This window comes from Rhincodon typus, chromosome 12, assembly GCF_021869965.1.
Source record: "Rhincodon typus isolate 14 chromosome 12, sRhiTyp1.1, whole genome shotgun sequence".
Lineage (NCBI taxonomy): Eukaryota > Metazoa > Chordata > Chondrichthyes > Orectolobiformes > Rhincodontidae > Rhincodon > Rhincodon typus.
This window is the reverse complement of record NC_063343.1, coordinates 2,044,515-2,071,720: the sequence shown is the minus strand read 5'-3', so window position 1 is coordinate 2,071,720 and position 27,206 is coordinate 2,044,515. Positions and strand designations below refer to the sequence as shown.

The 27,206-nt window shown below is 39.4% G+C and overlaps 2 protein-coding genes across 4 annotated transcripts in view; both read left to right on the top strand.

The window, feature by feature from the left end:
* LOC109931051 (lysine-specific demethylase 3B-like) overlaps nucleotides 1-13,597 on the top strand; it is a 145,769-nt gene extending 132,172 nt beyond the window's left edge. For 2 of the 3 annotated variants that reach the window (XM_048603569.1, XM_020530395.2), the window contains exons 23-27: nucleotides 1,955-1,978; nucleotides 6,751-6,890; nucleotides 9,504-9,680; nucleotides 10,154-10,288; nucleotides 10,794-13,597. In XM_048603569.1, the coding sequence (XP_048459526.1) occupies nucleotides 1,955-1,978; nucleotides 6,751-6,890; nucleotides 9,504-9,680; nucleotides 10,154-10,288; nucleotides 10,794-10,874 (557 nt within the window). In that variant the 3' untranslated portion in view covers nucleotides 10,875-13,597. The remainder of the gene's footprint in view (nucleotides 1-1,954; nucleotides 1,979-6,750; nucleotides 6,891-9,503; nucleotides 9,681-10,153; nucleotides 10,289-10,793) is intronic. The other variant, XM_048603568.1, reaches the window with a different exon arrangement.
* An 11,360-nt stretch (nucleotides 13,598-24,957) lies between these two features.
* LOC109931050 (E3 ubiquitin-protein ligase NEURL3-like) overlaps nucleotides 24,958-27,206 on the top strand; it is a 20,000-nt gene continuing 17,751 nt past the window's right edge. The window contains exon 1 of the mRNA XM_020530394.2: nucleotides 24,958-25,071. Within this exon, the coding sequence (XP_020385983.1) occupies nucleotides 25,026-25,071 (46 nt within the window). The 5' untranslated portion in view covers nucleotides 24,958-25,025. The remainder of the gene's footprint in view (nucleotides 25,072-27,206) is intronic.

The window sequence follows — 27,206 nt, the reverse complement described above, 5'->3', positions numbered from 1 at the left end:
GCAGGAAAGCTGACGTTTTGGGCCTAGAACCCTCTTCAGAAAATTTTCTGAAGAAGGGTCTAGGCCCGAAATGTCAGCTTTCCTGCTCCTCTAATGCTGCTTGGCCTGCTGTGTTCATCCAGCTCTACATCTTGTTATCTCAGATTCTCCAGCGTCTGCAGTTCCTACTATCTCAAAGAGAGATTATCATTTGTTTTTAACCATGAAAATTGAATTAATTAATTTGGAGTAAACAAACTGCTTGGAATGCCAAACCTGTGATCACAAAGTCTATGATCAAATTTCCTAATATCACAGCAATGCTTCTGTTCCAGAAACCATTCCAGAATACAAATATTAGGCACTTTTAGTCAGTCAGATAAGTTATGGCCCTGGCGTCAATCAAGGCTGAGCATTTGAGACATTTGCTTTTTAAGATCCTGGTATAAAAATTGAGCTACCGCTGGCAACTGTGTCCTTGTTCCTCTCGTGTCGAAGGTTATAAAGTATATTTCACATTTTTGGAATTGCAGAGACCAAGTTGTGCCACCGCCCCTCATCAGAAGCATGTTCTCCAGTGCCACCTCACTGCAACCTCAGGATTATGTCTTCAGTAAAAATTGCACCCTATAACAACGCTAATCCAGAACTGAATACTTCTTTTGAAATTTTTTTTTGTTAATCATGCCAGTTGGAAGATATTGTACCAATTTTGTTGTGCAGTGATGTGGTACTTTTGAAGAAGCCCTGTCTTCTCATCATTTTCATTGTCATGTTCATGACCACTGACTTGCTCTTTTTTCCAGGAAAAAAAAATGCTTAAATTCTCACGTTCAGTCCTCAAATCAAAAAAAAATCTACATTCCCAATTAGTAAAACAGAATTTAAATTGTACTGTAAATCAGTGGCCCTGATGTGCATGGTTGTAGATTTTTGTGCTTTAATCTATCATTATTGTGAGCTGCCTTCTGAGTCAGGAGAGGGATAAATTTTGTGGGATTCTTCTTTAGGTTCCTACTAGATTTCAACTGAGGGAGAACTGGATTATTTAAGTTTCAGGTTTAGTATTGGGAAATTGTTAGCTTTTGATAAATCATAAGCTTAGTTAAGACAGGATAGATATTGTTGGTTGTGTGTGTAGCTAGCTGCCACTTGCTGTCAAGGCAAATGTAAGAATAATGACCTCTTCCCGGCATACCAATTTGTAACTATGGAACTAAGCCATTGTGCTCCATAAAAACCAAAGAATGTAGCCGTAGAAATGGGCCATTTAGCCCATTTGGTAAGATGATAATTCATCTGACAATTATCAATTTTACTTCCCTGCCTTTTCACCATATCCCTTCATTACTGACTAAAAATCTTTCTCAGCTGTGAATTTGCACTACAAATCAGCTTCTGTAGCCCTCTTCAGTAAGGGATTCCACAGACTCTCAACCTTCTGAGAGAAAAAAATTTCTTCCCATCTCTGTCTTAAATGGACGACCGCTAATTTTCAGATTACACCCTGACGCATTAGATTCTCCAACAAGGGGAAGCAACTTTTCCACATCTCCCTGTCAAGTTCCCCAAGAATTTTGTATACTTCAACAAGGTCACTTCTCATTGTCTTAAATGAGTACAGGCTCAACCTCTTCTCCGTATCTTGGATCAGCCCAGTTAACTTTCTCTGGAAAGCCTCCAATGCCAGTATATCTTCCCTTAGATAAGTGTTCACAGTATTCCTTGTATAGTTCTAACAAGATCTTCCAGCCTAGCAAGAAGGCAGCACCTCTAGAAGGGGATGGATTGGCAGTCTTTTCTGAGGACCCTAAACCACTGAATAGAATGATCTTGAGTCAAAGGAATTAGTTGAGCAGCTCTTGATAACCAAACTTAAATCAAGTATAGAGCTTTAATTTGTTTTTTGTGAGGCTGAGTCACTCTAGATAATTGTATTTTTTTTTAGTTACATGATTAATTTTCTTCTTCACAGGTACAGACAACAGTGGAGTGGCAGGTCTGTGTATTTTCATTCTGTTTTTGAGGCATGTGGTACATTGCAATAGTTTCTCATTTATTGTTTCCATTACTCATAAGATCAGGTGGTGGTGGCACATTTCTGAAGTAGACTGCAAATACCTTGATTACTGTGGGTGGCATTGAAAATAACGCAACAATCTCTGCATCCACTAATCAATTGACTTTATGGATTTGTTGAAATATTCTTCAGCTCAGGATGTGCAGCAAGTCATTTGCTGTATGTCCTGTAGTTCATTGTTGCCTTTGCAATTCTCTGATTGGCCTTTAGTTGTGAAGACATTCCGAAAGGCTTAAATTTGTTTTCTTGGGTAAAATCTCCGCAACTTTATTTTGACACAACTAGCTCCCTGTCACATCTTTAACTTCGACATAGCATTAAGCAACTTAAGCTTTTTAAGCTCTTAATATTTCTCTGTTGATCATGGTTAATCTCATTGACTGACATTTCTCAAAACTTAAGACCTACGTTTTTCCATTCATCAACTTGATTTCCAAAAACTGTCACTGACTGAATTGTAAATTTGAGGCTTGCACAACAGGTACCTTGTACTTCCTTTGTTAGAGACCTGGCAATGTGGCAAAGGGCAGTGTTCTTTCCACATTGTTTCCTGGGTCTCTCAAATTATTTGAAAATCTGCATTAGTTTTATAATGTATGTCCCTGTAACCAACTACTGCAATAAAAGTTTTTAGTAGCTGAGGGTAATCAGAAACTGTTTCTGATACACTAATTAATATTTTTTATTTTACATAATTTACCAGTTGTGTGGAGCTTTATAGAACAGTAGTGGTGATTCTAAACTAATTAAAATAAATACAAGGAATCAGACAATAAACCAGTTCTTGTACATTGGATTTTGCATCTCTCCTAAGACCATAAGAAATAGGAACAATGTGGCCAATTGGCTCCTCAAGACTGCTCCACCATTTAAGCGGTCATAGCTGATCTGACATTCCTTGCATCCACTTTCTTGAGTTTTTCCCATAACCCTTGATTCCCCGACTGATGAAGAATCTATCTATCTCGGCTTTAAATATACACAGGGACTCAGCCCCCATGGCTTTCTGTGGCAAGGGTTTCCAAAACCACTCAACCCTCTGAGAGAAGAAATTCCTCCTCTTCTCACTCTTAAATTGGCATCCCTTTACTTTGAGACTGTGCACTCTGGTCCTAGACTCTCCCGTGAGGGAAGATTCCTCTCGGCATTTACCTTGTCAAGCCCCTTAAGATGATCTCTCATTCTTCTCAACTCCAGTGAATAGAGTTCCAACCTGTTTAGCCTTTGCTCATAAGACAATCCCTCCATACCATTGATCATCCTAGTGAACCTTCTCTGAAGTGCCACCAATGAAATGATCTCTTCCCTTAAATAGTGGGACCAAAACTGCTCTCAGTACTTTAGGTGTGGTCTCGCCAGCACCTTGTGCAGCTGCAGTAAGATTTCCCTACTCTTATACTCCGACCCCCTTGAAATAAGGGCCCACATTCCATTAGCCTTCCTGACTACCTGCTGTGCTAGCTCTCTGTGTTTTGTGCACAAGTAACCCCAAATCCCACTGTTGCAGCTTTCTGCAGTTTTTCTCCATATAAATAATATTCTGTTCTTTTGTTCTCCCTTCCAAAATGAATGATTTCACATTTTCCCACCTTATAATATCCTCCATTTGTCAACTTCTTGATCAATTACTCAACCTATCAATATCTTTCTGTAAACTCTCAGCCTGCCTTTCCACCTATTTTTGTGTTGTCTATAAATTTGGTTAGTTACATTCACTTCCTTCCTCCACATTTATTAATATGTATTGTAAACAGTTGTGGTCCCAGCACTGATCCCTGTGGAACCCCACTGATCACAGGTCACTGACCTGAAAAAGAATCCCTTATCCCCACTGGCTGTTTCCTGCCCATGAGCCAATTCTCTATCCACACAATTGCTGAATAATTTGTGATATGTGGTCTATAATGTGTTCCTGAACAGATTTTAGCTTGTTTCATTTTTTACAGTTTAGAATTAGAATTAGGTTTCATTTCACATTTACTCAAGTGCAGGGATTTATGAGTACAGTGAAAAGTGTAGAAAGTTGCCATTTCTGGCACCATCTTAGGTACAATGATATCTAGGACAAAATCTTAGATAAAAGTTCGAAAAATTTTTGAAACGTTAAAAGTTCAGCATTACAGTCCTTCTAAAGCAGAGAAAGATAGAAAGAAAATAAAAGCAGATGGAGCAAACGAGTCTGCAGTGGGCTTCTATGATCTAGTTACAATTTCTGTCCAATATAGCTGAATGGCAAAAGTTATAGGTTCATCGTGTCAAGTTAGCAAGATATAGTACAAATGATCGGGGTCTGCTTGTTTGCTAGGTATCCCACAAGCTTTCATGTTAAAAATTGTCTTACTGGTCTGTCTAGAATGTTCACTTTTAAGCAAGGTCCTTGTGATTCATAATCTATGTATGATTACATTAATATCTTGACTTTGACAAAAGCTTTGCTCACAGATTCTGGTGGTGTCTTCCCTTTATTGAAATCTCATTCCTAACAATTTTCTGCTGTGGTGAGAGGGCTGCTAAAATAATTTTTTTTTAATCTCATCCTCGCCATAAAAATATTTCTTCCCTCCTTTCCACCGTTTGTGTATGCACTGGCTGATTCTGTATCCTCCATGGTTTTAATGTCCATCTCAGCTCTCTTTGTCTTTACGCTGAGTTTATTTCCTGCAAGTTCTCCCAAACCTGCCTTGGCAAAAATGCTCCTACTGCTACTGAAAGGCCACCTCCTTGAAGCCATCTCTTGTAGCTCTTTAATTTCCCAAGTTCTGTAAACAAGGCCCTTTTGGCCCATTTTGAATTCTATCACTCTCCACTCCATTTCCAGCTCACTTCTTTCAGCAACAGTACATGGAAATAAAATTCTTCCATCGAGTCACTTAGAACTGGATTCTCAAACTTCCAGGCTATCTCATCTTTGACTCTTCATTTGATGTATATCTTCAGCTGTCGGTTGAACTAGTGTCTCTTCTGCTCATCATTTCCCTTGGTCCAAATCCTTCTGTATAACCCATGCTGGTTCCCAGAATTTAATCAACTCCACACTCTCAAGTTTAGATTTGTGTATCTGGCACAGGAGTTGACCTGTAGGATCCAGTGCGCACTGTTGGGACATTTCTCAGCCTAAACACCTGATATCCAAGATACATTAGAGAGTAAAGATAAATCAATCTTCTTTTCTCTAATACTACTGGTTTTCTTAAACCCCTCTGCCATGTCTCTTCACCCTTGTCTTTTAACAAAGTGCAAGTAACTTGTGATCTTAGTTGCAAGATATAATCCCACCTGTTCAGCTACATCTGCTGTTTCTCCTTCCCCACACTAATCTAGACCTCTTTCCCCAGTTTCCTCAATGCTCTTGATCAAATCTTACAACCTTCTCAGGTTTCTCTTCTCTTCCCTGAGCCCCTTCTTAGTTCATTTTGCCTCTGCTCTTCACCCAATCCTAACAAATTGCAAAGGACCTGATATATTTTACTGGCTCCCATGTTAGCTGCTATTATAAATAATCCTGCTCTTCATCTGCACTTTCCATTCCTTTCAAAGTTTCTGCTCATTACCATCACCTCAAATCGCCATTCTCTATCCCATTGTTCTTGCAACATACCACCTTGTTACAAATTGTTTCTTCTCTGAAGTCCTTGGCAATATGTCTCCTAAATCAATGTTCATCTTCCACCTGCATGCATGATGACTAAACCACACTGCACTTCTCCACTTCCTGTCTTAGCCTCTCCCTTTCTAGACATTTGAGCCATGTTAAACATTGAAAAGGTTGTGGTAGGATCATCTTTAGCTCACAATAAACACTCCATTTCCTGCCAGTTTCATCTGTTTTCCTGGTCTCTATCTTGGGCTGATACTGAATTTTTGCTTCATTGTCATTATATGAGCAAGAAGCCAATTCCAACCACATAACATCTCTCTCTCTCAAAAATTGCTTGTTACAATCTCTGAAACATTGCCTCACTACACCTTGTGGAATACTTTTCCATGCCAGACTTTCACTATCCCTATGTTCTCATCACCAATCTCCCATTCTCGAAATTTGAGCTCGTCCAAGCTTCAGCTGCTTGTATCCTATTCTGCAGCATGTCCTTCTTACCCCGAATTAGCTCAACCATGTTTTATCCTGCCACCTAGCCAGTCCAGTTTCCATGTTGGGGTCTTGCCAAATCTGAAATATTAAAATGGGTCATCCAGAAAAAGCTTTGGGTCGCATTACTGTAAGTTGTGCAGCTGGCCACCAATCTGAGTCTCTCCGCAGGCCGGAAATTGTCCATAAAATTAGTAAAAGACATTACACCTGATCTTGTTGACATGTTGGCTGCCTGCTCCTTAAGGCTTCCAGTTAAAATTCTTATCACTGCATTTAAGCCATTTCATGACATCATCACCCCCATCTCTACAATTTCTTCTAGTCATCCAGTTGATGTACCACTGTTGGTGGCTGTGTTTTCGACTGTGTTGGTTCCACTTTCTAAACTTTGGGACCAACACTATTTGCTTCTTTCTCCTTCATGACTCATTAACACCCACCCTTTTCAATATCTCTGATATCTCATTCATATGCTTAGCGTTAATTCACTTCTAATTATTATCTCTGTAAAGTGCCTTGCAATGTTATTCTCTGTTAAAAGCACTGTAGAAATCAAAATTGTTTACTGTGTATTATGCATTACTGTGTTGCATATGATCAGAGGTAATGAAAACGATCGAGGAGGGTGACGTGGATGAGGTGACAAAGAAAAGAATCCACAAAAGCAAAGAGAAGGCCGGTGCACTTTGGCATATCTATGCAGCTAAAGATGCTGAGAAGATCAGAGAGCTGCTCAGAAAGGTGAGCTTCACAGTTGACTTCAATGTGAATGTCTTTTACCAAAGGTGTCATGTTAAGATATGTTTTAATGATTTATTCATTGGATGCGGATGTCATTGGCAAGGCCAGCATGTAGAATTCTTGTGAAGATGCTGGTGAACTGTCATCTTTAACTGCCACTGTCTCTGGGCGCAGAGTTTCCAAAGGAACACTGTTGAATTGCAGCATTGCACCTTACCAACGGTACACACTGCTACTTTGAGCTGGTGCTGGAGAGTAAATGTTTAAGGTGCTGGATGGGATGCCAAACAATAAGATTGCTTTGTCTTGGACAACACTTCATGAATGTGGGAGCTGTGTTCATTCTGCAGCACTGTAGGTGCTCCAGTTCAAAACTAAAGTTTTGAATTCTGTTAATAATCACCTACTGTTTCCAAAATACATTTTAAATTTACGCTTAAATGCAATTGTATTACAATTCTGATATTTTACAAAATTGTTATTTTCTCTGATTTTAATGAAATTGTACATTCATACCTTCCCAACCCAAATTTGTTGACTGTCTCAAGTATTATGGCTTTAGTCATTACTGTGTAAATTTCTTTCCTAATCTCTTTCAACATGCTAAAATGCTTGCCTACTGGCCCAGGATAGCTTTTGTTTTCAGTTCCTTTAGATGAATCTCTTTCTGCCATGCACAAATTGCTCAGTATGTTCAATTTACTACAGTAATGGATCCCAACTTTAATATTAATCTATTTAGTGAATATTTCTCGGGTGTACTGTATTTTGATTTTTTTTCGTTCTTCAACCTTACAGCTACTTTTATCTTTTAGGATTCTAACTTGCGTAACAGTAAATGAATAGCTCTATTACTATTGAAAATACATCTTATTACACTTGTCTTTTGCTATCTTGAGCCCTTCTTGCACATGCAAAATATCTTACCTGTTCTCATAAATAATTAGTATAGTTTTATTCTACAATTTCAATACTCATCTTTAGGGAATAACATTGTTATGCTTCTATCTATTACTAATAGACATATACACATCTTCCATTTCTAGCATTATAGTTTATAAGTGCCTCTTTTTCCCCAGCAGATATTCCAGCAAAACATTATTATGATTTACCCTTCATTTCTTTGGTTCCTTAAAATAACGTTTTTGTCTTGGCACTTTGCAATATTCTCACCCTTTGTAACCTGTGGATTCTGTTATCCAATATTTCCCCAAGTTGTAAATTATGAATGCCAAGCTAATTGCTTGCAAGAACCAGATGTAGTTATAATTATTGGGCCTTTGGCAAGTTTTGTCAAAAGTGACTTGCACTATATTGAAGTGGAATGCATCATAATCCTGAGGACTACAGGTGGCTGCTCTCTTTGAAGAGAGATGATTGGTGGTGAGTTTAGCCCAAGAGTCAACATACCACAGTCAAGGAAAGAGGGTAAGAAAGCAGTGTTTTCATAGTGACCTCAACTAGTACAGGAATTGTGCTACTTGTGCATTGTAAACCAGCCACCCAGCCAACTGAGCTAACTGACGCTCATTAACAAGTTAAATCGACATTTACCTTTTTAATGGGCAATTTCCAGTTTATTTTGGATTGATTGTCTCACCTCTTTAAATTATTGCATTCTCATCCCTGTCTGTTCTTCACTCCAAAGCCCAGAACTGGAAGAGGTATTTTCAAATAATTTTTTTATTTCATGATGCCGATCCAAAGGATTGTATGAAATGTATAACAATGAACAATCATGTTTAGAATATATATTTCAAAACTCTTTAAAGAGAAAAGTTCACGCATGCTTTTCATAATGATGTGACTTTCTCTTCATCACGTTGATGAGCATCCAGTAGTTATACATTTGTGCGCCTTTGTACAGTAGTTTTATGCTCTTCATAGTCAAAGTAGTGATGATAGGACTATCATATATAGATGCAGAAGACTGCTCTATGTCTTCTGAGGCTTTACTAGATTGGGTTCCTTATCTGTATACCTGGGAGAAGTCAGTGATTGTGTTTCTGTTTTCCATCAACCTGCCCTACAGGATGATTCTGATCAGCCAGATAGATTAATTTACTTAGTTTTAGTCCTTTAAGGTAGCAATACTTCTTCTAAAGTTCACGTTTATTAAGTAACAATTCCTCCAGTTACGATCCATTTCCTATTTCCAGTGTTTTCAACACAGTTGTTCCTTTGCCTGTGGAGAATCTTGAACTGTGTGGTGATTTGTCTAAATGTAAAGAGATTAATTCTTGAAAGACGTTTTTATTCTTTGTTTTGGTTTACCATTCTCACTTTCAGGTTACTATTTCACGATTGTATGTTGAGATGTATTTGTATCAATTGAACACTGTTGTGACCATAAGACATAGGAGCAAAAGTAGGTTGTTCAGTCTATCCATTCTACTCCATCATTAGCAAGATCTTGGCTGATCTGAGAGCCTTAACTCCACTTTCCTGCCTTTTCCCCCATGATTCTTGATTTCTGTACTGATTAAAAATCTATCTCGACCTTAAATATATTTAATAACACGGTCTCTACAGCCTTCTGTGGTAAGGAATTCCAGAGAATTCACTAGCCTCTGAGGGAAGAAACTCCTCCTGATCTCTTTGCTTCTGGCTCAGGTGTCTGAAGAGCAAGGTCAAGATAACCCACCAGATCATGATCCGATCCATGACCAGAGCTGGTACCTAGACCAAATGCTGCGGAAACGACTGTATGAGGAGTATGGTGTGCAGGGCTGGGCCATTGTACAATTCCTGGGGGATGCTGTCTTCATCCCAGCAGGAGCACCTCACCAGGTAAGGTTTGGTTCCCATATTTTAAAGGAAGAAAACAAACCCCATTGTTGCGCAAGGTGTGAACGATACTAAAGATTAATTTAAAGAACAAACTTGCATTTATATAATGCATTTCGCAACTGAGTTGCAAAAAGAAGCTTTAATTAGTCAGAAGAAAAATAAACATAACATGAAATGTCAAATACTTATTTATTATATCAGTGATATTCTTCCAGTTATAATTTTACCTGGAATATCTTGCTGGAAAATAACCTAGGTAAAGGTATTTTTGCTATTAGAATTACTTTTCTGTTTCTCTATCAGGATGGGTTGATACATAATGGTAATCTCACTGTAGAGTTGCAATTAAAATGCACTTTTGGTCACTTTTAAGGTCAGCTTATTCGTTATCCTGCTTCCTTCTATTCCTGTCAATGATGTATGAAATAAGCGGGGTCAGAATCTGATGTAATAGCTGGACTTCTTTGCTTCAGGTTCACAATCTGTACAGCTGTATCAAAGTAGCTGAAGACTTTGTCTCTCCAGAACATGTCAAACACTGCTTCCGTCTTACTCAGGAATTCAGGCACCTCTCAAACACTCACACCAACCATGAAGATAAATTGCAGGTACGGCATTAAGAGGAACTTCCAGTGACTAAAAAACTTTATTTGATCTCAAGAATATTCCCACTTGCGAAAAAATAAATACATCTTAAAGTTCCAGCAGTAAGGAAATAACTGGATCTCAACAAATTTGGTCTTTGCCTTGGTGAGTGACAGCAATGTGATCCAGTGAAGTTGAATAGTACATTCCAATTCCTGTCGGCTTTTCTAGAGTTGTCACAAAGTGTTATTTGGTGATACCCACAGTCATTTACAGAATTAGTTTGAACAGCAACCAAGACCTGATGTGATTGAATGCTGAATGGCAAAATGGACCATCACTGACCAAAGTGCTTACATAGGATAAACCCATGGGGAAGAAAATGTAAAAATACTCTGTAATCCGACCATATAAATAGTAAGAGTTGCCTTTGCTTGCTTTCTCTTCCACAGCTGTTCTAATGCATTTGTTTATTTTGACTTCTTCATTGTGTGAATTGTGGGTTAACCTGATGTTACGTGTCCTTAGGTGAAGAACATTATCTACCATGCTGTCAAAGATGCAGTTGGAACACTGAAAGCTGAAGAACCTAGACTGGCCAAGTCATAGAAGCACCTGTAATGGAAATCCAGACTCAGAGGAACTGTTCTGTAACATACGCTCATTAAGAAGTACATGCAATTAAAAATGGAAAGGCTGTTTTGGTTGGAGATAAGATGTTCATTAAAAGTCCAGTAACACAATGGAATATAGTATCAGTTTTGCTGTGTTCTGCAGCAAGCTGTAGGAACAGCAGATTTGGGAGAGTTTCACGTTGTAGTTAGTTTCGCACTGAGTTAGTGATTATATTTAAAATAAAATTCAATCCCTTTCCCCTTAATTTTTCCATATTCATACGACGTGTTGGGGTAATGAAAAAGGATCTTGTAGATGTAGCAAAGCCCACAGTTATAACATACTCATGTTCCCAGAAGGCGGAACAAGTTTGGAAGGACAGCAAAGTCTTTTTGTTGGCTCACATTCATTATGATCCACTGATTCCTAATTTTATATACGTGTAATTTTTCTTAAAGGCCTTTACAACATTCCAGACACTCAGAGGTTCTGAACTGTTTCTGTATGGTGCCTGGGTACCCATAGAGTGGCAACCAGACCTCACTGGAATCATAAACCAGCTGCTGAATCAGGTCAAAAAATATGGGTTAACATGTTACAGTTTATAGTTTAGAATGATCTCTGGATCATTCTTCTTCCATCCCCTCCAAGCCCCAGTCACAAATCAAGGTGGCAGAGGGAATTGGATTTCTGGTTAGGTCTGTGGATATTAAGGTTTCAGAAATATGGAACTGTTTAAAAATAATCTTGTTTCTGTTTTATTTTCCAAGTTGGACTTTTGTGTCTCGACTTCGTATATTTAAAAAGAACAGAAGTTATTTTACTAAACAAAAGAGTAATCCCTTCCAAACAAAATCTCTGACCTGCCTGCTGCAGTTTGCTGCCTTCAGCTGGAAATTATAAATAATGCTCCTTCTGACAAGGACGAAATGGAAGTATCAAAATTTTCTCTCCTATTGCTTTTGGCTGCAGGAATGCTGCATCAAGCAGCCTAGAGAATCCAACCCTGTTGCAGAGAATTGATGCCATGTGCATTCCTTGCTTGTCTATTGACATTTAACTTAGGGTAGACCAGAGAAATACCAGTTTAACAGTTGGACACAATGCATTGTAAACCAGGCAGTAAGAAATGGATTGGGTTTCATCTGTGCCAAGCCTTGCTTTACTGAGTCTTTCAGTGAAAAAGCAAAATATCAGTGCCCATGCTGCAGTCAGCAGGGCAGTACAAGTATTTTCTTTGAACTGAATTTAAGCTGTTGTGGGCAAGTGTTGAGCACATTCTAACTGGCTGAAAATATTTTGCAACCCACCTGCGCCCCCCTCAATATTTCATTGCAGTCCTTGAGTCTTTCATTGTTTGATATCAGAACCATGAAGTAAATAGAATAACAGGGGTGTATTGATGCATTTTGAATCTTACAGAGCAAAACTTAGCATTAAATTTTTTAACTTTACCTCTGAGCATCACAGCAGTCTCATGCTGAACCATGAGGACTTAAGGGCTTAATGTTCAAATATTGGGTGACTTATATTAATAATACTGGCTAATCATATCAGGACTCTTCTTTATCCATGCCTTCCAGAGAAACGGTGAAAGGTTGATTATGGATGTACAGTCCATGAAATGCTTCCAAGCCATGTGCTGATCTGATGATTCTTGTAACACTGGTAGTCATCAAATGTTCAGTTTTGCTCTAAGTAGTCTTAAAATATTCTCCAAACAGTTTTTTTTTCCCCAAGGAGATGTTGAAGAGCGTGAGGCATGTGTTGGCATTTTTTTAGGACTCTTGTGTTGGAATTCACCTGTGTGGAGTTACAGTGCTGAAAATTCTTTTACTAGGCATAAAGATCTATTTTTTTGTGAATGAACGGTTAGATCACAGGATTACAAGTTCTTAAATGACTGTGATGCTTGCTGTGATTCAAGAGTGTCTAAATGGTTTCATACCAGCAAGTTAATAGTTTTGTTTTAATGTTGATATTTTCCATGTTGCATTATCAGTGAAGAAACTGTTCCAGGAACGTTCTGTTGGATAGAATGGTGGAAGCTACTTTGGCCTGGTTGGAGCAATGTAGTAGAGCCAGGGTACGGGAAGGTGGTTGACCCTCATGAGGAAGGTGGGTGCTCTTGAGTATATAAATCAAATCACCCGAACAGCCCAACGGATTGGGATTATTCACAGATCTTTGTAATTTTGCCATGTAACGTTTAAAACTGTTTACAGGTATGCATCATTCCTGTTAGGAGAATTGCCTTCTGTTTGATCTCAGATTTGTGGATGTTGGGGATTGGGGTGCACCTAATTATTTTGAGTCCAGTCTTGCGACCGTACGGTTTTGCCCTCCTGCCCTCGTTTTCAATCATTGGCTTATTGTATTGCTGTGTGCAATGGGACACCAATCAGAACTGTATCCACATGACGATTATCCTTCACACCCACATGGGAGTCTTGAACCTGATTATAGGGCAAGTTGTTAGGGGCATAACTTTTTTTTTCAACCACCTGCAAATTCCACCGGAAAAGTTAGTTTCCTTAAACTGTTGAAAGTGGTGCCTTTGCCCTTATGCTCTACACTTAGTGGATAAATAATCCGATGGCCAGGGAGACTCAGTAGTATCGCAAGGTTTGCATTATTTACAAGAGTGCGTGAGAAGTAACTATGAATTTGTAAATCTTTGTTTAAAATAATAAACACACTGATATAGGTTTTACTAACCTGTTGCATTTTCCAGTGTATTTCATGCAGATTGTTTTAGACATTTATATATACACTTTGGATAATGATTTGTGTAGAGGCACTCTTTGCCATAACACTGCAGTTCTTAAAAAAAAACTTTGGATTTTAAAGCAAACACGAAGGCAAAATGTGGACATTATCCTTGATATAAGCTTTAAGCAAATGACAGACTTCCAGCATTTGGCATTCGGGCAGATTTGGCAGTAACCCCCAATTTTATTTTCCAAACAGACTGCTTCCAAGATTCAGTATTTAAAACCAAAACTATCTCTAGGAGTGTGTTTTTTTTTGTTTGGGCAGGTACCAAGGTACCATTCGTAAATCCAATGTTTTGTTGATATGTATGCTGTTGTGACTTTTTAATAAAAGGATAAAATGAAGAAAAAAAATACTGTCACATAATGTAGAATACTTTGTCTTCATTTACTGCAAGCATTTTGTGAAGGGCTGATTTAGGTTTCAATATTCTTATTAAAATTCAAAGAAATAACTTTGTGTATAGAGTCATTTATTTAAAACTCACCGATTGAGGACTGTGTCCAGCAGTGTATTTGGGCTCAAAAACAAAGTTGCTGGAAAAGCTCAGCAGGTCTGGCAGCATCTGTGGAGGAGAAAACAGAGTTAATGTTTTGGGTCCGGTGACCCTTCCTCAGAACTGGAGCAGTGTATACTCAGTGTATACCCAAATAGTCAGTGTATTTGGGCTTCCTAGCAATTGATCCAGGTCAATTCCAATGTGAACCCAGCATCAGGAAGTGTATATATATCTTACCCTTAACATCTCCATGTATCCACAAGTGCATTTTGACAGCCAGAGTGTGCAGATTGAAGGCAGGATGTCATGATCAAACAATCATATACTTATCTAGCACACAGAGGCAGTACAGCCTATTCCTTTCTTGTGATGATCTAATTTATCTGTTCAGTCTCATCCTCCTGTCTGTTAAAATTTGTTCTATTTTCTTGTAGAACATATTATGGGTTCTGCTTTCATCAGTGTTTCTTACGCTGTATCTTATTTCCTAACAAGCCCTTCTATAATATAAAAGAATCTCCTAACGCCTGCTTCTGTTACTTTCATGGTGATCTTATCTAGAGGACAGGAATTTACTTGCACGGAGATAGATTTTCTCAGTTTGTCCTTTGAGCCTTCTATTTCACAATTCTTCCCAAACACACTTTTTGAGACCCTTGACAGATCTGACCCGCCTTCTGTTGGAATGAATGTAAATTCATCCCTGATCTCCTGGCAGTGTCTGTTCTGTACAATACATGGACTTGAAATCCTTCCTAAAACTGGACACAATATTTGAACCGTTGTTTAGGGAACATACTGCGCATCTCTATTGATAACATCGCCACACTCATGCCTTTTTTAAAAGTATTGGTAATATTCTTTGCATCTGAATTCCACCAGATTTGTAAGTTTCTCAGAGATAGCAGGAATTTTCAATCTGTTTGTTGCAGTGTTCATAGTTAGCTGCAACCCCGGGAAAAAGTGCATCAGGTTGATATCTAAAAACTCATGGGCTAATTTGCTGATGACCCAAAATCAGGCAGCATTGTAGACAGTGTGGGTGATAGCATAAAACTACAAAGGAATATTTATAGACTAGGTGAATGGGCTGAACTGTGGTAGATGGAATGTAAGCCAGTGTGAGGTTATCCATTTTGGACAAGGAAAGGATAGGTCAGGGTACTTTCTAGATGGTATGAAGGTAAATACAGTGGATGTTCCAACCCCTGCATTGATCTTTAAAATTCCACAAACAGGTGCAGAAAGTAATCAAGAAAGCTAATGGAACGCTGCCTTTTATATCTTGAGGACTGGAGTACTGAGAGTGGGCCTATTGGCCTTGGAGGGAGTACAGTGTAGGTTTTCAAGACGGAGTTAGGTTATGAGGAGCAATTACACAAATTAGGCCTGTTTTCTGTAGTTTTTAGAAAGTTAAGGGATGATCTGATCAAGGTTTTCAAGATATTAAAAGGTAAAAGACAGTGAAAGAAAAACAAATTCCACAGGTTGGGGATTTTAGAACATGGGGGCATAGACTGAGAATTAGGGCCAGACCATTCAGGAAAGATGTCAGTAGGTGCCTCTACACACACAGGATGGTAGATGTTTAGAACTTTCTTCCACAAATGGCAGTAGATTGTTGATTTTAAACCTGGATACATTTTTATTAAGGGATATGGGCCTAGAGCAAGTATATGGAGTTAGACCACAGCTATGATGTCATTGAATGGTGGAACAGGCTTGAGGGGCTGAATGGCCAACTGCTCTTCCTAAATGTCTTATGTGTGGAGTCTTAAGAACTGGAGCATAAGTTCAATTAGGAAAAAGAGGAAAATATTAATTTTAAAACCCAAACTGGAATCACAAGTCTAAAATATAGCAATTTACCTCAACCAAATAATAGATGACAGCATTTACATATTAAATTAATGGTTGTGTAGAAGATATGTAAGGGCGAGGCCTGGCAACATTGGAGAGATGGAATGTATGGAGTTTAAGAATGAATTTGAAACAAGATTGAAAATGATGTGATATAAGTCAGTGTGGGATTCCTGGGGGAAAGGAGATAGTTTTGAAGCTTGGGTTCTCTTTTGTTAAAACAATGTTCTGTGACTCAGAACAACTAAGTATGAATGAAAGGCTGAACATAAAGTTGCAGGTTCCTTAATGTTATGCTTGTTGATGAGAAGAGAAAATACTTGCATGTTTATGTCTCAAAACAATCCATAACGTGCTTTTATTGCAATGTATTCATTGTCATGATATAGGAAGCATGAGAGTGGATTTGTGCAGAGTAAGCTCCCACACATACAATGTGATAAATGACCAGATAATTTGTGATTGAGATAAATACTGACCAGGACATTCCTCTACCCTTCAAAATGGCCCCCTGGAATCTTTTGCATCCATCTGAGAGGGTAAACAGAATCTGTGTTTAAAGTCTTACCTAGAAGGTGGTTCCTGTGATGGTACAGTGCTCCATACCGAAAGGTGCTATACCAGTATCCTACCCAAGTGCTGGCCTTGGTTTTTGTACTTAAATTCTGGAGTGCAGATCTTGAACCTGGAACCTTGTGAGTTAGGAGTAAGAATGATAACCAAGTAAGAGTAATAGCAACAGAGGCTGAAATCATATAGAAGTGTTCAGCAAAATATTTGCCTAATCTACATTTGCTTTCCCCTCCTTGAACTAATATAGGTAGTACTTATACCGTAGGTAAGAGACATATACTACAACTCAGAGGTAGTGCTTGAAACTTAGGATGTGATGTGATTTCTTCAACTGGAGTGAAAGGAGCACATTGATATTGATGGGAGTCGTTAGGACATTTCAGGCAGGGATTGAGAAGAACAAAGCAGTACATGGGTGACATTGTACCTGCAATGCATGTCATTGGAGACCCTATTGCCAGTCAAGTTGAGAAAGGGAATGGAGATGTCTGATGGACCTTGTGAAAATCGGATGCATTAATGAAATTCTCAAGATCATAATGATCAAGAAGCAGCAGATACAGCCATCAAAATAATCAGAGGCAGTCTGAGCAGTACTGATATGAAGGTGGGCCAGGCTTTGTAAGGAGCATTCCACAACTCAAAAAGATAGGTTTAAATGGGATCCAGAGGCTTCTGATGACAACACTATTTGGAAGCAATGATCAAGAGTTATTCAAAGAGAAAACAAGTTCAGGCAGAGGAATCTGTTGGTGAATTAAAAACTGGTTGGGCCGCATGTTCCAACAATGGTGAGCATCGGAGGTGTAATAGGACTACACCCAAAGTGGAAAGGTGTTTATTGGATCAATGTAACAGCAGTTGGAGGAGTTGTTGAACGAGGTGAATAGATGTTGGATAAAGAGGGAGAAAAATCCTTTTTTAAAAAAATGCTCTTGTTTTTCTCTGTTTGCTGTTGTCCCACTGAATCATTAGTTTGTCAGATGAGTCCTGTTTTATTATTGGGCAGAAATGGAAAGGGCTGTGTGCAGTTGGAGGCAATGAGCAGAAAACTCCAATCCTTGAAGCACTGCTGTCCTCTAATAACTCTTAGATAATTATCTATCCATTATTATTCCTTAATAATGCACGTCTTTATTTTATCAACAAGCTACCTCAACAGTATCTTATTGTTTAGAAATTCCATGTACTGTACACCATATGGGTGAGACATAGCTTATGTGATACATAAACACCAGCATGGGCTAGTTGTGCCAAAAAAACTCTTGTATTCACCTGACGAAGGAGCAGCACTCCGAAAGATCGTGATTTCAAGTAAACCTGTTGGACTTCTGACTTTCCCCACCCCGGTCCACCTCTACATCATGGCTGAATTTGTCGAATATAACTTGTCGTTTACAAGCCTGTCTTGGTGGATGGGGGTCGTTGTCCCTACACAGGCTGTGAAGTCTGTCATTAGTACTGTCAAAAGGACAAACCGCTCTTGTTACAGCAATGAAAGGAGTCCTCATGGCCCATCAGACCATTGGTCAGTGTGTGACTGCTCCCATTATGAACTAAAAGAAGAATGAGAAAAACCAACAAACCATATTAGTCAGATATTTGCAGCACTAACTATTCTTGTAGAGGGCATTGGACATAGTCTTTTACAACAAATTCCAACTGTCTTGTTAATGTTACTCCTGCCTCAGTATCTCAGGAATGTGATCATAATTAATTGTTTACAAACATCAGACAGCTTTAAACTCCAGTTGATAATGGTATTTATACATATTTTATAATTTAGTTGTCATATTTTTCTCAAGATTTCATTTCTGACTGCTTCCCCCCTCAAAAACTGTTCAGCGCTTCTAGATAGACTCCTTGAACATGGACAATTATTGAGCCTTGAAGCTCTCATAGCTGTCTCAGCTCTTTGGAAGGGCCATCCAATTAGTTCTGCTTTCCTGCTCCCTCTCAATTGCCCTGAATTTTTCTTTTCTCTGTCTATTTATCTAATTCGCTTTTGAAAGTTACTATTGACTGTGCTCTGACCACTTTTTCAAAGGCTGCATTCTAGATCTCAACACTGTAGGAAAATATTTCCTCATGTCTCATCCTTTTGCCAGTCTCAAGTCTCTGGTTTCTGGCGCATTTGCCACTGGAAGCTTTAAAGTTTCACTTTATTTATTCTCTCAACACCATTCATAATTTTGAACATCTGTATTAAATTTCCTCTTAACCTATCTCCTCTATTATAAGTAGAATAATTCCAGCATCTCCAGTCTCTCCCTGCAAACAATTGATGTTCTTCAGTGTGGTACCATTCTAGTAAGTCTGCATCTCACTCTGTTGAAAACCGAAAGAACTGCGGATGCTGTAAATCAGGAATAAAAATAAAGTTGCTGGAAAAGCTCAGCAGGTCTGGCAGCATCTGTGAAGGAGAAAACAGAGTTAACGTTTTGGGTCCAGTTTTGAGGAAGAGTCACCGCACCCGAAACGTTAACACTCACTCTGTTGATCCTTGTATCTTTCTTAAATTTTGATGCTCAGAATTGAAGATTCTGATCCAGCTGAGGCTTAACCAGAGTTGCAAAGGTTTAGTATAATATCTTTGCTTTTGCACCTTTATCAATAAAATGTTTGCATGCATACATATGCAGACCTGTCTGTTAACACACTCCTTTCAAGGTAACTTCTCTGCACACTTGTTTGCATTAAATTTCATGGACACTTAAACTTGAGGTTTGTTACCATTCTCCTTGTTATTCCTGTTTGAGTTCTGCAATCTTTAAAATTATGCCCTGATGTCATCTTTGGTAATTTGGCATTGCTCCCAGTTTCTATATCACTTCTTCAGAGGATGTAAGTAAAATTGTCTGACCAAGTTGATTCGCTAGCATTGGTAGGATCATGATTTGTTTCCAGAAATTTAGCAAATTTAAGGAAAACAGAAGACTACTTCATTTTTGATGAATGGGTCTTGATTTAAAACAAAATGCTTCCACCTCTCATTGATCATATTTAATTAATAAACTAATTTATTTTTCAATTAGAGTGATTAATCCAGTAACAATGCAGAAGAATGTCATGTGATTAAAGAATTTCACATGTCATCATATTCTCTGAAGTTGAACTTCAGTGAGATGAAATTTCTATTGGACTGCCTGTTTTCTCTTGTGCTAATTCTTATGTGACAGTCCCTCAGTGCAGAAATGACAGAATGTGCTGTTAAAAGTAAGATTGGCAACAGTCCAAATTCAGATGAATAATCAAAACAAGAAATGGGATTTCCATGTGGACTAAATTTTATTTACTTTTCATTTCAGATTCTTTTGTTTTCCTGAGTGTACTTCCCAGAGTATCAGATAAACGAGGACGTGAACATCCTTGTGCCCCAATCACGAGATCATTTTGTTATTTGCTTAGTTTTGCTTCCAGGTGTGGGGCGTGCTGTGAATCTGATCGTCTTACGCGAGCAGTAGATCTGAAGACTATTTATCATGGATCTAAAAGTCAAGCTCCCAAGAACAAGGAGAGATTTAATTCAGCAAATCTCCCCAACTACAAATGGAATATACACCAGTAAAAAAAATGCACACTATATAAATGGATATTGCAGACATTTAGCCTTTGGAAATTTGGAACTGTCAAAGCAGGAGTTTTGATTGCTTTTAAAGTCATTTCAGGTACAGTATTCACACTCTCAGGGAGCTTCTGATGACTCCAGGATTCCTGGAAATTGGTATTTTTCTCTTTACAACTCAATCCAGAGGTCCATTTGAAGTACCCAACTTCAATGAAGAATTTTCTGATGTCAGACCTGTATTTGCCTTTCATATAAAATAGGAGATCACTCAGCCTGCTCTGCGATTCAATAAGATCACAACTGATTTGCTTGTGTTTCAAACTCCACCTTCCCATCTACCCTTGATAACCTGTGATTCTTGTCAGGCAAGGGAATTGGTCTAACTCTGCCTTAAAAATATTTACTGATCCCACCTCTATCATGTTGCGAAGCCAAATGCTCCAAAGTCATATGGCTGTCCAAGAGAAACAATTCTCATCTCTGTCCAAAAAGAGGAATCCCTGTGCTACCTAGTCCTGGACTGACCAACAAGTGAAGATACCTTTTCCACATTCATTTTGTTTGTTCATTCATTCATTCATTCTGTTATCGTCAAACATTTATCTTTTACCTTGAGGTAAAAGAGCTCCACCTCCTAATTCTGATATTTTCTCTACACTGTAACCAAATGTTGTATTATGTATTCAAAACAGACAAGTTTCCCCCTCCCCCAACCCATCTAAGTAAGATCTACAGAGAACAACTATGCAGAATAATGGCTAAAGTTGAAGCAATTAATATAAATGATATAAGTGAATGACACAATGCTTATAGGGTGGAGCAGGCCATCTTGGACATCAGTTTGTGTACAAACTGTCTGAACAAGTGAGACTGAAACTGACCTAATGCAAAAAGAGTGTTAGATCCACATGAAGCAGGTAACTTCAAACCAATTGTTATGTAACTAAGGATCAGCTAAATTGGAAACAAAAACTGAAATGGCTGGTAAAGCTCAGCAATTTCTGTTTTTGTTTCTGATTTACAGCATCCACCGTTCTTTTGGTTTTTATTCAGCTCAGATTCGGGTTGATTAATCCAGAAAAAGCAGCAAGCCTGATGATTGGGAATCTTTTAGAATTCAGCAAAAAAGGACAAGAAGCTTGATCGAGGGGAGAATTGAGTGTGCAGGTAAACTTGTAGAGAACATAAAAACTAAAAGCCTCTATAAATATGTAAAAGAGGAAAGATTAGTAAAGCCAAATATAGGATCCTTATAATGGGGAACAAAGAAGAATTGAACATATACTTTGGTTCTGTCTCCACAAAGAGGGCACAAGTAACCATTCAGATCCGTTTAGGAACCAAGGATGCAGTGAGAAGGCAGATTTGAAGGAAATCAGTGTTGATAAGAAAATGATGCTGGGAAATTAATGGGATTTAAGGCTGGCTAATCCCCTGGGACAGATCATCTACATCCCAGAGAACTAAAGGAAGTGACAAAAGAAAAAAAACAAACTACAAACCAGTTAGCCTAACATATCATTGTGGGGAAAATGCTAGAGTCTATTAAAACATGTCGCAATGGAGCATTTGGAAAACATTAACACGATTGGACAAAGCCAGCATGGTTTTCTGAAAGACAAATTATTCTCAACATATCTACTGGAGTTTTTATTTTGAGGATGTAACTAGTATAGATAAGGGAGAACTAATGGATGTGTTTGGATTTTCAGAAGGCTCTTGATAAGTTCCCTCACAAGAGGTTGATGAGAAAAGTTACAGCACGTGGGATAGGGGTTTCGGAAAAGGAGTCATTACCAGACTCAAAACTTTCACTCTGGTTCTGTTTCCATAGATGCTGCCAGACCTGCTGAGTTTCTCCAGCACACTCTGTTTTTGTTTCAGATTTCCAATGTCTGCCAGAAATTCCAACAGGGCTAGGTAGATGCAGGGAGGATGTTTTCCCTAGGTGGAGAGTTTAGAGCCAGGGGACACAGTCTCAGGATACAGGGTAGACCATTTAGGACCAAAATTAGGAAATATTTCTGCACTCGGAGAGGAGTGAACCTGTAGACTTCTCTATCACAGAAGGCTGTAAAGGCCAGGTCACTGAAAATGTTCAAGAGATAGATAAATTTCTTGATTTTAAAGGCATCGAGGGTATGGGGAGAAAACAGGACTATGACATTGAGAGATATGGTCAACCATGGTCCTATTGAATGGCACAGCCAGGCTTGAAGGGCTGAATGGCCTGCTGATGTTTCTAGTTTTTATCCTAGTCTCAAATTTTTGGGTAATTCATTTAGAAACTGACAGCATTATATTATTTCTGTGGGAGCAACATCAAAAACTTGCATTTATGTAACAACCTGAAGTAAAATCTCAAGGAGGGTAATCAAGAAAAAGATATCAAGTTAAGGAGGAAAACATTATTCAAAAGTATTTTTGAAGAGGTTTAAGAGGAAACAGATGACAAGCCAGAGAAGAGGAGAGATGGAATTGTAAAACTTCAGGCCAGGGTAGATCCTTCAATGGCAGGACAAAGAGATGTTGGAGTGCTTAAGAGGTCAACGTTGGATAAATGCAGGGATCTCTGGTTGCTGGAGATTATGGAGACAGGGAGGGGTAAAGTTAATGAGGTATCTGAATGTAAGAGTAAGTGTCTTCAATTTGTGAGATGGCCATATCAGAAGCCAATGTGAGTTGAAAAGCGATGGGAGAGGATGACTGTGCAGTTTAGTCTCAAAGCAGCAGCGATGGAGTGTGAAGATGAGGTGACTGGCTAATAGAGCATTTGAATTGTCTAGCCAGGCGATAACCAAATTACCATTGAGTGTTTTCCTCACGAATGAGCTAAGGCAGGGGTCCAGAAAGACATTGTTCCAGTGGGGACGGTATGGGGTCAGAAGCTGAATTCAGGTTCAAATGGGTTGTAGGTTCTCTGAATCAGCAGGGAGGGAATGGAATTAGTAAAGGAGGGCAACGACAACGACTTCAGTCTTTCTGGTAGCAAATTAGAGGTTATTGCGGCTAGTAACAAAAAAATTTTGGGAGAATCATTGAGATGTACAGCATGAAAACGGAGCCTTCAGTCAATGTCAACCAGATATCCTAAACTGATCTAGCCCCATTTGGCACATATCCCTCTAAAGCCTTGCTATTCATGTACCATCCAGATGCCTTTTAAATGTTGTAATTGTACCAGACTCCACCACTTCCTCTGGCAGCTCATTCCATACACGCACCACCCTCTGTGTGAAAAAGTTGCCCCTTTGAAATATTTCCCCTCTCAACTTAAAACCTATGCCCTCAAGTTTTGGACTCCCCTACCCTGGGGAAAAGACCTTGTCTGTTTACCCTATCCATGCCCCTCATGATTTTATAAACCTCTATAAGGTCACCCTTCAGTCTCTGATACTCTAGGGAAAATAGCCCCAGCCTGGTCAGCCTCTCCCTGTAGCTCAAACCCTCCAATCCTGGCAACATCCTCGTAAATCCTTTCTGCACCCATTCAAATTTAACAATATCTTTCCTATTAGCAGAGAGACCCGATCGAATACATCATTCTAAAAGTGCATAACCAGTGTCCTATACAGCCACAACTAGACCTCCCAACTCCTATACTCCATGCTGTGACTAATGAAGGCTATTGTGCCAAATGCCGCCTTCACCATCCTGTCTACCTGTGACACCACTTTCACAGAGCTATGCATCTGCACCCCTAGGTCCCTTTTGTCAGCAACACTCCCCAGGGCTCTACCAGTGAGTGTATAAGTCCTGCCATGATTTGCCTTTCCAAAATGCAACACCTCACATTTATCTAAATTAAACTCCATCAGCCACTCCTCGGCCCATCTGATCAAGATCCTGTTGTAGGAGCAAATTACTGCAGATGCTGGAATCTGAACTGAAAACAAAAAATGCTGGAGATCACAGGAGGTCAGGCAGCATCCATGGAGAGAGAGTAAGATAACGTTTTGAGTCTAGATGATACTTCATCAGTTCTGTCTTACTCTGAGATAACCTACGTCACTGTCCACTACAGGGGTTCTCATGTTCTCCCTGTGTCTGCGTGAGTTTCCTCTGGGTGCTCTGGTTTCCTCCCACAGTCCAAAAATGTGCAGATTATGTGGATTGGCCATGGGAAATTACCCACGGTGACCAGTGATGTGCAGGTTAAGTGGATTAGCCATGGGAAATGCAGGGTTACAGGGATAAGATGGGATGCTCTTCAGAGGGTCAGTGCAGACTCAATGGGCCCTCCTTCAGTGTGGGGGCATTCCCTAACACCATGTGATGCGTCCCGAAGCTAATGCCCCATGTGATAACCCTGCAAAAAAAATCTGCTGCAGAGCTGGGTGTGTGCACACACTACCCTGGATGGTGCATGACACATATAACTCCTCAGATTGACAAGGAAGGATCCCACGAGAGTGTCCCTGGCATTTACTGGCCAGAATCAACTACATTGCTGTGGGTCTGGAGTCACGTGTAGACCAGACGAGGTAAGGATGGCAGTTTGCTTCCCTAAAGAGCATTAGTGAACATGGGTTCCTCCCCCCAACAATCAGCAACAGATTTTTATGGTGATCATTAGATTGCTAATTCCAGATATTTATTGAATTCAAATTCCACCATCTGCCGTGGCAGAATTCGAATCTGAGTCCCCAGACCGTTATCTGGGTCTCTGGATTAACAGCCCAGCGATAATACCACTAAGCCATCGCCTCCCCCCTTTAGGGGAAACTGGAGGGTGAATGATTTTGGGCTGTACCACTTCCACCAAAACGGCTCCTCCTCTTTCTGCAGCTCAGTATCAGGACGTGAGGAAGCACCGCGTTATAATCCAGCTCAGAGGCACTAGCTCAGGTAGGGAGAGAGAGACATCTCAATGCCGCTCAGCATGGGGATCAGCTGCATCAAACACACTCCCAGAGGTAAGAGCTGATCTCTCCTTTCCATGGCACTAGAATGTAGGCTAAAGGCGGCAGGTGGTGAAAACAATTTCTTCATTGAAAAGGGAAATCTTTGCTGCTTAGGCACATCGAGGTGGGTTTGTGCTTGTCATTTTCAGAGGCATCGAAAAGGGATGTTTAGTTTCGATATGAAATCACATTTTTGGCTTGTCGTTTGTAAATTATTCCATTTTCATCTCAAAGGCTGCAATTGCTAGACTTTTTTCAAATAAGGTTCAATAGATTAATAGTGAAGAATTAAAACAAATGTAATATTTAATTGTGATCAGATATGTTGGAGTGAACTGATGGCTTCTCAAATTGCGCAAAGCTTACTAAATGTGTGTGTTTTTCTAATTATCTGTAGTAATCCCTAGACTTTAAACTGCAGAATTCCTAACAAGCCAATATTCGGGTACAGAAAGCAGGTGTGAACGGGGGGAGTAATATTACAATGACATTTCAAACAGGGAATTCCACCAGACTTTAAACTGACTCTATTCAATGGCCTTTCTCTGACCCCGTCATTCTTTTAATGTCTGAGGAAATGATAATAAACTGCTTTGTTCTGGAAAGTGCTGAAGTTATTGAGTATTGTTGCAGCTGTATCCTAGGCAAATGGAGAATATTGCAAAGACTTCGGGGAACTGAGGAGCTGGGATATTCCGGTAATACCCAGTCCCTGACGGGCTCTGGTATTATTAGCCATTCCTTTTCAGGTCAGTGGCGATCCTCAGGACATTGCCCATGCCCTGGACAGAACACAAGTTGAAAAATCCCTTCTGGATCTGTCGTGGCTGTTAACATAGCAGACATGGGAATAAAAACTCCCCTGACAAATAACACTTGTGACAGTGTAGCACTCTCAGGACTGATGTGTCAGTTTAAATGAGCGTATGCTGGAGTCAGACTTGAACTGACAACCATCCAGTTACTGTCCAGAGGTTGATACCTTTATGTTGTACAAATACTAACAACTGTATTTGGAGGAATTGCTATGTCAAACAGCAAGATGGTGCAGTGTAATATTGGTAAAAGCAAAATTCTAACCATGGGTCCTATAGCCCTACTTATACAATACAATCCAAATATGACAGATCCCACGATATTCAGGCTTCAAATCTAGTTTTAGTTTGAAGAAACATGCAAGCCTGAACTGAAGTCTTTGACATGGATTGCGATGACCCACTCCCAAAAGTCCGGTTTAACTTTGTTTGAGACTCTGAGCAATGACCTGATGCATTGATCCAGGCACCATTTGTTTGGTTGCCACAGTCTTAGTGCAAACAGAAACCACTTCACAACAATGCTGCATTGTGTGAATGTTTCTTTGATAATTTATACAAACCTGTTTGCTCCTGATGTTATCAGAGCTTGCTTTTTAAAAAGAAACCAAATACAGAAAGAATACACAGATTGACATATTTGAGGAAGCAACGATGACAGTCTGTCTTTATAACAAACCAAATGGAAGACTTCCTCTTTCAAGTGAGACTGTGTTTAAAACCAAGGCCATGATCATGGGCCCTTTTAAAGATTATATTTTGGCTTATTAGCAAAAGCTTCAACAATGATACTCTCAGACCGAGTAGGAACTGCCGATGCTGGAGAATCTGAGATAACAAGGTGTGGAGCTGGATGAACACAGCAGGCCAGGCAGCATCAGAGGAGCAGGAAAGCTGACGTTTCGGGTCTGGATCCTTCTTCAGAAATACTCTCAATCTTTTAGAGTGGTGACATTGCCCTTTTGTATTAAGGCCCTGGTGGCGATACCATTTCTGCTTAAACTACATCTTGACAGAACCATCTTTAACATGAGTTCTAACAGTGATGTTCCCTTTCCTAATGGAATTCCTGTTTCATCTGCAATATTTAATGGACTTTCTTTCAACAGGCAGGTGTTATTATAAGAGGATTTCCAAAACATATTAAAAATATAACTGCCAGAACTCATTTTACTGTAACTGAATGAGATCATATTAGTAAATGTGAGGTAGAGGTGAAAACTACACAATCTGATATAAGAGATAGTAGGAACTGCCGATGCTGGAGAATCTGAGATAACAAGGTGTAGAGCTGGATGAACACAGCAGGCCAAGCAGCATCAGAGGAGCTAG